The 8506-nt window shown below is 68.1% G+C and overlaps 1 protein-coding gene across 1 annotated transcript in view; it reads left to right on the plus strand.

Annotated features, from left to right (window-relative positions):
- NOTCH1 (notch 1) overlaps positions 1–8506 on the plus strand; it is a 45459-nt gene that overhangs the window by 10946 nt on the left and 26007 nt on the right. Inside the window, exons 2-4 of the mRNA XM_023536461.1 lie at positions 4757–5019; positions 5473–5811; positions 7847–7969. Coding sequence (XP_023392229.1) covers positions 4757–5019; positions 5473–5811; positions 7847–7969 — 725 coding nt within the window. The remainder of the gene's footprint in view (positions 1–4756; positions 5020–5472; positions 5812–7846; positions 7970–8506) is intronic.

Genomic DNA, 8506 nt, shown 5'->3' on the forward strand with positions numbered 1-8506 from the left:
CCCCCTCTCGGGCAGGAGTCTGGGGACCCAGGGCCTGGTGCCCCTCAGGCCTCAGTCTTCCCCCATTAGTAAGGGGCCAGAGTCCCCTTCCCCTGCCTGCAGATGCCTCGCTTCCTGGGCGGGGATGGGGGGCAGCTTTGTTCTCCTAGGCCAGGTGGCCTGGCTGGCAGTGGCCCCTGGTTTTATGTCCAGTTCGATGGTTTGGGTAGAGGGCCAGGCCTTAGTGGGTCTTTGCTTAGTGCCACAGGACCTGGCTTTATCACCAAGCCATCCGTGTTCCCGGGGCCCTCGTCAGCGGTGGGCCCTGGTGACACTGACTTACTTGGTCAGCGTCTACAGAGCAGGGGTCCAGGGACCCCAGTTCCCCTTCCTGGGCAGGAGGCCCGTGAGGGGGGCAGTGCTAGTCTAGGGGTTTCTTGGCAGGCCCTCTGCAGGCACAGCCCCACCAGGTGGGGTGTAGGACATACCTCTCCTGTGGCAAAGCAGGACCCCAGGAAGGTGGTGGCTCAGGGTGGGCGTCTGAGGAAGCGGCCATCGCTTCCCTGGCCAGGTCTGACCGCTCTGCTGTCGGGGGGACTTCAGGCTTTGGGGGAGGCCTGCGGAGGGGTGAGGAGGCACAGTCCTGCCTCCTTGCTGCACCTGGCAGGGGGCTCTGCTCTGGACAGGTGGTCCAGGCCTGGAGGGCAAAGGCCAGGACGGATGGCCGCTTACAGCCATGCGGCTCCTCCCACAACATGCCTGTGCAGGCCGCCGGACACCATGTGTGAGGGACCAGGACGCGGGGGGGCCGGTCTTCTCTGGGTTGGAGTGTGGGCTGCGGGTCCTGGCCCCAGGCAGGGCGGGCACCTCTGCACCAGGAGAGACCTGTGTCCCCACCATCGTCCCCAAACAGCTGTGCCCCGCCTGGTGTGGTCAGTGAATCTCACGAGAATCAAAGCCAACTCTGGCCCCGATGGTCGAGTCACCAGGCGACAACTTGGATGTGCCTGAGGGCTGCCCCCCGGGAGCCGGAGGCAGTGGCCGTCTACGCGGGCCGTCTACGACTTACCGCGGGTGGTGGAGCGGGGTGGAGGGCCCCTTCCCACCCCTAAGAGCTCTCGAACTACCGCGACCCCAGGAGGCGCCTCCCACGGGGAGACAGGGGCCCGAGAACTGACCCCCAGCTGCCTGGGCGGGGGCCGCCTCACCCCTCGACCCTGCGCCGGACCAGAAGCTCCTCGAGGGCAGAACCGAGTCCGCCGGGCACCGCTTGGCCGCGCCCTTTCTCTCCCCATTTGGGGCGGGGGGAGCTGTCATCTGTCCCCCGGGGGTGGCAGATGGCCGCGTAGTTTAGAAAGGAAAACAGCACAATTTGGGATTAGTCCTGGGTGAAAGGTCGAGGTGACATCTGCCTCCGCGGCTTCTGGAGTCACATTTCTATGGAGCCGAGCGCTCTGGGGGAGGGGCCGGCACAGTGGGAACATTGAGGCCGGGAACAAAGCCAGGCTGGGCTGCGGGACAGCAGGCACCGCGGCCATTTGGCGCTCCTCCGGGCCGGCTGCCGGAAGCGCTCTCCGGCAGCCCCCAGCTCCACCTGCCACTCACCTGCTGCCGGCGGGGCCAGGCACCCAGGCCTGGACGGGGACGGGCTGCGTGTGGGATGGGAGAGACGGCGAGGGAGGGGCGGGGGACCGGCAAGAGGGGAGCCAGGAGGCCCCCCCACCCCCGCGTAGGCCTCGGGGCGCCGCGAGCTGGGCTGTGGGGCGGACAGGGCGGTCCTCGGGCTGTAAGGGTGTGCGTCTCCACACTGACCCTGACGGGGGCATGGGGCCGGCCGGAGGTGTGGCTCCAGTCGCTGAGGCCCTGGGGTGGGCCCGCTCTGGGAGGTCCCTGCATTGCAAGGTATGTGTGACTTCCTGGCCAGGCCTGGGCCCATCCCACTGGCCACTTACACTGACCCGTCAGGACAGGCGCTGAGGACAGTGAGGGGCTTGGTCACCGGCACGCGTGGCGCCGTCTGATCTGGGGCCTTGCGTGCTCTTCCCCTTCTTAGGGAAGTGTGGTTGTCGGCAGAGGAGGAGACAGGTTTCTGTCCCTGGGCGGGCCTGGCAGCATGACCAGGCTGGGCGAGAGCTGCAGCGGAGGGGGGCGGTGGGCTGCCCCAGCAGGCGCGGGAGCCCAGGGCAGTGATCAGCGCAGGGCTGCTTTGCCCGCCCCCAGGCCCCGCTCGGCCGGCTGCAGAGCCCTCCCTCCTGCAGGCTGCACCTGGAACTCGGCACTCCCCCACAGAGCACCTGCCACAGCTGTCCCACCTCCACGGGCGGCTCCTCCAGTGGCCCTGCCCATCCCAGGGCTGGGGTGTTGGTGGCAGATGGTGGCCCGGCCCAGGCCCAGCTCGGGAGAGGCAGCGTGCCTTCACGCCGGCCCTGGGCGGGAGTTGGGGCACAGTGGGCCTTCTCAGCTGCCACGTCCCCCGAGGAGGAGCCTCTGTGGCTCCTGCCCCGCCCACCAGGGAGCAGCTGCTGCCTGCGTCCCCTGTCACCCGCACGCCCGCCCCCAGCCACTCTCTGCCCAGGCTGCCCATGCCTGACTTGCTGGCCTGCTTTCCCTCTGGCTGGCCCAGCGTGACACGGCCTGGCCGGCTGCGATGCTGTCCAGGCGGCTTCTCCCCGAGTCTCGTGGTGGGGTCCCCACCCAGGACGGGGGGCAGGGGAGAGAGGGGGACTGTTCATGGGGACACCACCCTGTGGCTGGGGGCTTCAGAGTGCACAACTGGGCAGGGCTCTCGGGTCCATTTGGGGACGTCCAACGTCCTGACACATTAGGGTGCTGAGCAGGGGGTTGCTGTAGAGGCACGGGGCCAGCGACAGGCCTAGCCCACACAAGGCAGGGCACTGGGCCGCCTTGTGGCGGGGGACTTCCCCGAGCTGGTGGGGCAGGGGTGCGGAGGGAGGCATGGGCCACCCTGCTTGGATGACCAGGCGCCCTCTGTCCAGCAGCCACTGCCTGCCCTCCCTGCCAGTGGCTGGGAAATAAAGAGCTTGGAGCATTTCTCCAGGTGGGAGCGGGCAGCCGGCTCCCGGCTGACAATAAGGGCGTTGCTGATTGTGGGGGGTGCTGCCCCTGTCCCCCACCCCCAGCTCTGTTCCCAGGGAGCCCAGGCTGGGACGGGACGGCCTGTAACTGGACCCACAGGCCGAGGGGCCCTCCAAGAGTGTAGCCTTGCAGGAGCCCCGGCCCTGGGGACGGATTCCTGGGGTCTGTGCCTGTCACCAGCCACCAGCGCTGAGCCGGGGCGGGGGTGGGGGGAAGTGAGGCCGAGGCCTGGGCTACCTTCCAGCCCTCCCGGGGGGCAGCTTGTTTGCTTTAAACCAGTTGGTTTGGGACTTTTGGCTTCTGGCAACAGATGGTGGGCCAGAGTGGCCATTTTGCGCCCTCCCCGTCCACCCTGCCCCAGCCGCAGCCACAGATGAAAGCCTTTGGGGACAGGGGCGCAGCCCAGCTGCTGAGCGACGCACAGGCCCCGGCCCCCCAGACGACCCCATCTCTCCGCTGGGGCTGCCTCGCCCGGGGGTGGGCAGGAGGGGACGGAGTGAGGACGGCGGGCTGGCATCTATGTGGCCACAGCTGGCCTCGGGCTGGCATGGGGGACAGCCCCCCCCCGGGGGCGGTCCAGAAGGCGGAGGGTTTTGTGCAGGGCCCCTCTTTGTCCAGGGGACCTAAGGCTGCCCACTGCCCCCAGGTGGCAGAAGACCACCCCCCCCCGCCGGTGCCCGAAGCTGTGGGCGCAGCACAGGCCCTGCCTTCCCGGGCTGCTGTGCGGGGCCGGGCGGGCCGTCCTGCCTCAGCCTCCAGGAGCTTTCCCGCAGCGCCGGGCCACAGGAGGCTTCGGCTGGCAGTTTATGGCCCATGCTCCCGAAGCTGCGGGGTCCAGTGCTGAGGGAAGCAGGGCGCTCCCTCCTGGGTGGGGCGCAGACCTGTGGGCGAGGTGGCCCTGGGCCCCCCAGCCACTCAGAGCCCATGAGGACGCCCCCCGGCAGTGCCGTTTCTCCAGCTGGAAAGTGGGTGCTTCTGATTCTGGCTAATGCTGCCTGATGTTTCCTGTGAACACTTGGTCCCGGAAGGGAGCAGCTGTGATGGGGTGCTAAGTGCCGTCGGGGTGGGGTGCCTGCCTGCATCCCAGCAAGACCCCCGTCGGGGAGGAGCCTTGACAGAGAGAATTCCACGTCTGCTGTCAAATCGATGGTGAAAACAAAACACTGAACGTTTTTATTACCCATATCAGGCGCGTCCGTTACACAGGCGCCAGAGAAGAGAGAGGCAGGCCAGCCCTTCACAGTGCACCCCTCCTCCCCGGACAGCGGCTGGGCTGGGGTGTGGGCCCCTTTTTGGTGGCTGGCTGAGGCGCAGACACAGACGCCTGCGTCTTAACATCAAAGCCGTGTTCTGCCGAACATCCCGGTCTCGACCCTGGTGCCCCAAATGACGCAATTGTTCTTTTTCTAAAAACGTAGACGAAATTTACGTAATAGAGAATCACCCACTTAGAGTGCACAGTTCAGTGGCATCAGGCGCGTTCACAATGTTGAGCGGTCACCCCTTGTCTCTGCCCCTGGCGGAGGCCCGGCCACCGAGCAGCCGGCCCCGCTGTGCCTGGTGCCGGGGCGGGGCGGGGCGGGGCGGGCAGGTGCTGGCGCTCCCCGAGGACAGCTGTGCCGAGTGGCGGGGGGCCGGCCGTGGGCGGGTGGGACTGAGCACTCTGCCGTGTCTGCCACAGCTGCGGCGAGGCCTTCGCGGGCCAGCGGTGCCAGGCGCACAGCCCCTGCCTCAGCGCCCCCTGCAAGAACGCGGGGACCTGCCACGTGCTGGAGCGCGGCGGCGTGCTGGCCTACACCTGCAGCTGCCGCCTGGGCTTCTCCGGGCCCCTCTGCCTGACGCCCTGGGACAACGCCTGCCTCGCCAGCCCCTGCCGTAACGGCGGCACCTGCGACCTGCTCACGCTCACAGAGTACAAGTGCCGCTGTCCCCCGGGCTGGTCAGGTGAGGACCGCCCGCTGGGCCCGCCACCCTCCCCCAGCTGCCACACGTGCCCGGCCCCGTCGGCGTGGCTGGGGTGTCCCGGGCTTTCCCTGGGCCAGGGGGACCCGTGGTCCAGAAGCAGCTCCGGGTGGCTGCCTGAGGGCCCCGCTCCAGGGCCCCTGCCCCTCCCTGCCTCTGGGTAAAGGGGACACCCCTCCTTCTGCAGCCGGGGGTGCTAGGGTGCTGGGGCGCCGTTTTTAAGAGCCGGGCTCTGCAGGCAGACAGACTGGGCACCCCCTTCCCACATGGAGTGTGTCCTGAGATGGCCCCTCGGAACCTCGGTCCCTGTTGGCAAGAATGTGGGGTTCTGTAGCGGGGCCCCGAGGGCTGAGGAGAGGGTGCCGTCTGCCCAGGCCAACACCTCCGTGCGCCCAGGGGGCGGCCGGCATGACCCTCTGCCCCCCTCGCCCACAGGGAAGACATGCCAGCAGGCTGACCCGTGCGCCTCCAACCCCTGTGCCAACGGCGGCCAGTGCCTGCCCTTCGAGGCCTCGTACATCTGCGGCTGCCCGGCCGGCTTCCACGGGCCCACCTGCCGGCAGGACGTGAACGAGTGCAGCCAGAGCCCCGGGCCCTGCCTCAACGGCGGCACCTGCCTCAACGAGCTGGGCTCCTACCGCTGCGCCTGCCGCGCCAGCCACACCGGCCCCCACTGCGAGCTGCCCTACGTGCCCTGCAGCCCCTCCCCCTGCCAGAACGGCGGCACCTGCCGCCCCACGGGGGACACCACGCATGAGTGCGCCTGCCTGCCAGGTACTGCCCGTGGCCGCTGGGGTGGGGCGCAGGCGTGCGGGGACGCAGCGCCCGGTGCCGGGGAGAGCAACGGGGAGGAGCCGGGTCTGGAATGAGGAACAGTGTTCGGAGGCCTGTGTGGGTCCAGACGCCTCCCCGGCCCCCACCCACCTGCTCCTGCCTGGGCTAGGGTCTGCTGTGACTGGACAGCTGAGCCCATGACCCCCGACACCCCTCCCACGTGCCAGGGGCTTGGGCCCCCACGGCCCCGGGAAGGGCTGCTCAGGAGGCGTGGCCCTGAGCGAGTCTGGCTGGGTCGCCTCCCTGGGTGACCTCTCCCAAGGTGACCCTGCTGTCTTGGCCCCTGGCACCTGTCCCTGTCTGCACCTCCCAGAGTGGCAGGCACGAGCCGGCTACAAGCCGTTCGCGATCCCCCTTGTTTTGAGTTTCCTGGAACCTGTGTGCAACTTGCTGAAGTTGCCCCCGCCCCCCGCACTGGCTGTAGGGAGCACCTCGCTTGTGCAACCGTGGGGCTTCCCCGGTTCCTGGGTGTGGCCGGGCCAGCGCTGGCACTGTCACTTCCCCTAGTGGTGGCCCTTCCCTTCCTCCTGTCCCCGCTTGCCCCCCATGGTGGGGGGCGCAACGGCAGGCACAGCCCTCCTCCCCCTCGCACTGTCCCCAGGAGCCGCACTGTCCCCGTTGGTCATACTGGCCTTCTCACCACGGTTTTTGTTTGAGTAAATTTTGTTCTGATGATTTTAAAATAATAACGACAAGGAGGTTCGAAACCTCCAGGCTGTCCGCTGCATGCCACGGGGTGGCGGGGTCCCAGCCGGAGGGGCGGGGGGTGCAGATGAGGTTCGTTTGTGGGGCGTCGGTGCTGGGAGAGCCCCAGGACTGCCTGGCTGACCTGGGGGTGACCTCCACGCCGCCCTGGCCCAGCCCGGCCCCCGAGAGGGGAAGTGCCGTCCCCACAGCTCCGCCTCTGCGTGCAGACACCGGCCGCATGCGCTTCCTGCTGTCACTGGGCACTGCCCTCGACACCTGTCTGCCCCGCACGGCTGGCTGCCGGGCAGTCTGGGCAGCTGAAGGCTGAGCCCCAGGCTCTGAGCTCAAATGCCTGCTTGGTGGCTGTGACCTCGAGCCTGGGACCTCATGTGTGCCACATAGGTCGTGGGGCCGTGGTGAGGGCTGGGGGAGGTGGGATGGGTGTGTGGGGCCCTGCCAGAGGGCTCCCCACGGGTGGAGCTGGAGCCGCCCTGCCTGGGGGTGGGGTGGTCAGCACGGCCCAGAGCCCTGCCTGCTTTAGAACCAGACCCCCCAAAGTGCTCACAGCGCTCCGCAAACTGGACTCTGGGGTCCTCCCCACGCCACTCCAATTTGCATTTGGCCTTTTCAGGCTGCCTGCTTTAGCTCCAGGGCAGCTGGTAGGGGGCCTCTCTGGGAGAGGGGCTTGGTCTCCAAGCCTTGCGGTTCAAAGGCACTGGGAGGGGTTTAATTAGTAACCTGCTGCAGGTTTGGCTGATGCTGGACACACCTTTCTGGGTTGGTCATTGACCCAGCGGGAACCGGGTGCATAATAGCTGACCGACATGGAGGGACATGGAGGCCGCAGAGGTGGGCCCCGGGCTGGGGAGGAGGCGGCTCTGCTCCCCGCAGGACTGCCACTGGGTTCTGCCTCCACCTGTTCACAGCTTGGTGGCCTCTCCAGCCCCCGTGCAGCCCCGGTCAGGTGGGGTACCGTGGCCAAGCACCCCAGCGCAGTGCCTGGCCCGTGGGCAGCGCCCGGTCACAGGAGCCCCCAGAATTCCACCCCATGGAAGGGTCTCTGTGACAGACCCTCAGGACCTGTGTGCACGGGTCCCCATCCGTCCAGTGCCCATTACTGAAAGATTCCTCTGGGAGGAACGAGCCGCCTGTGGGCCTGAGTGTGGTGCCAGTCACAGCAGCGGAGAGGGCAGGGGACTCCAGGGCAGCGGGCATCAGAGGACGAGGGCCTCGCACACTACTCGACCCTGCAGAGGGCTGAGCAGACCTCCGGCCCCTCCTGCCACAGGGTTCACCGGCCACAGCTGTGAAGAAAACATCGACGACTGTCCAGGACATGGCTGCCAGAACGGGGGCACCTGCGTGGACGGGGTGAACACCTACAACTGCCGCTGCCCGCCGGAGTGGACAGGCAGGGGCACGGGGAGCACGGGGTGGTGGTGAGGGGCCCGAGCGCCGGGTGCAGCCCGGGAGGGACGGTGCGACCGGGGTCTGAGGCCCCCAGCCCAGCCATCAGCACAGACGGCATCGGCTGGTCTGTGGGGCCGTGTGCAGCCTGGCCCCGGGCAGCCCTGTGCCAGCGTGAGGTCCCCAGGTTTGGCCGAGCTTGCTGGGCAGGACACAGGAATGCTGGCCAATGGGATGCAGGCCATACCCACAGGCTCGCCATCTGGAGGGGATGACAGGCCAGCGCGGGCCCCAGTGTGCCTCTGTGCACAGAGCGGGAGACAGAGGTCTCCTCTGGTGCCGCAGGTGTGAAGGAAGAGGCGATTGGCTGGCCGTGGGTGGAGGAGTGTAACCGGGAAGGCTTCCTGGTGGAGGCAGCCCCTGTCCCCAGTGGGGTGAGGGTCTCGGCCTGGGGGCAGCCGCCCGGCCCAACAGTCTGGGTGCCGCCACAGGCCAGTACTGCACCAAGGACATGGACGAGTGCCAGCTGATGCCCAACGCC

The sequence above is a fragment of the Pteropus vampyrus genome, unplaced genomic scaffold (genome assembly GCF_000151845.1).
Source record: "Pteropus vampyrus isolate Shadow unplaced genomic scaffold, Pvam_2.0 Scaffold157, whole genome shotgun sequence".
Taxonomy (NCBI): Eukaryota; Metazoa; Chordata; class Mammalia; order Chiroptera; family Pteropodidae; genus Pteropus; species Pteropus vampyrus.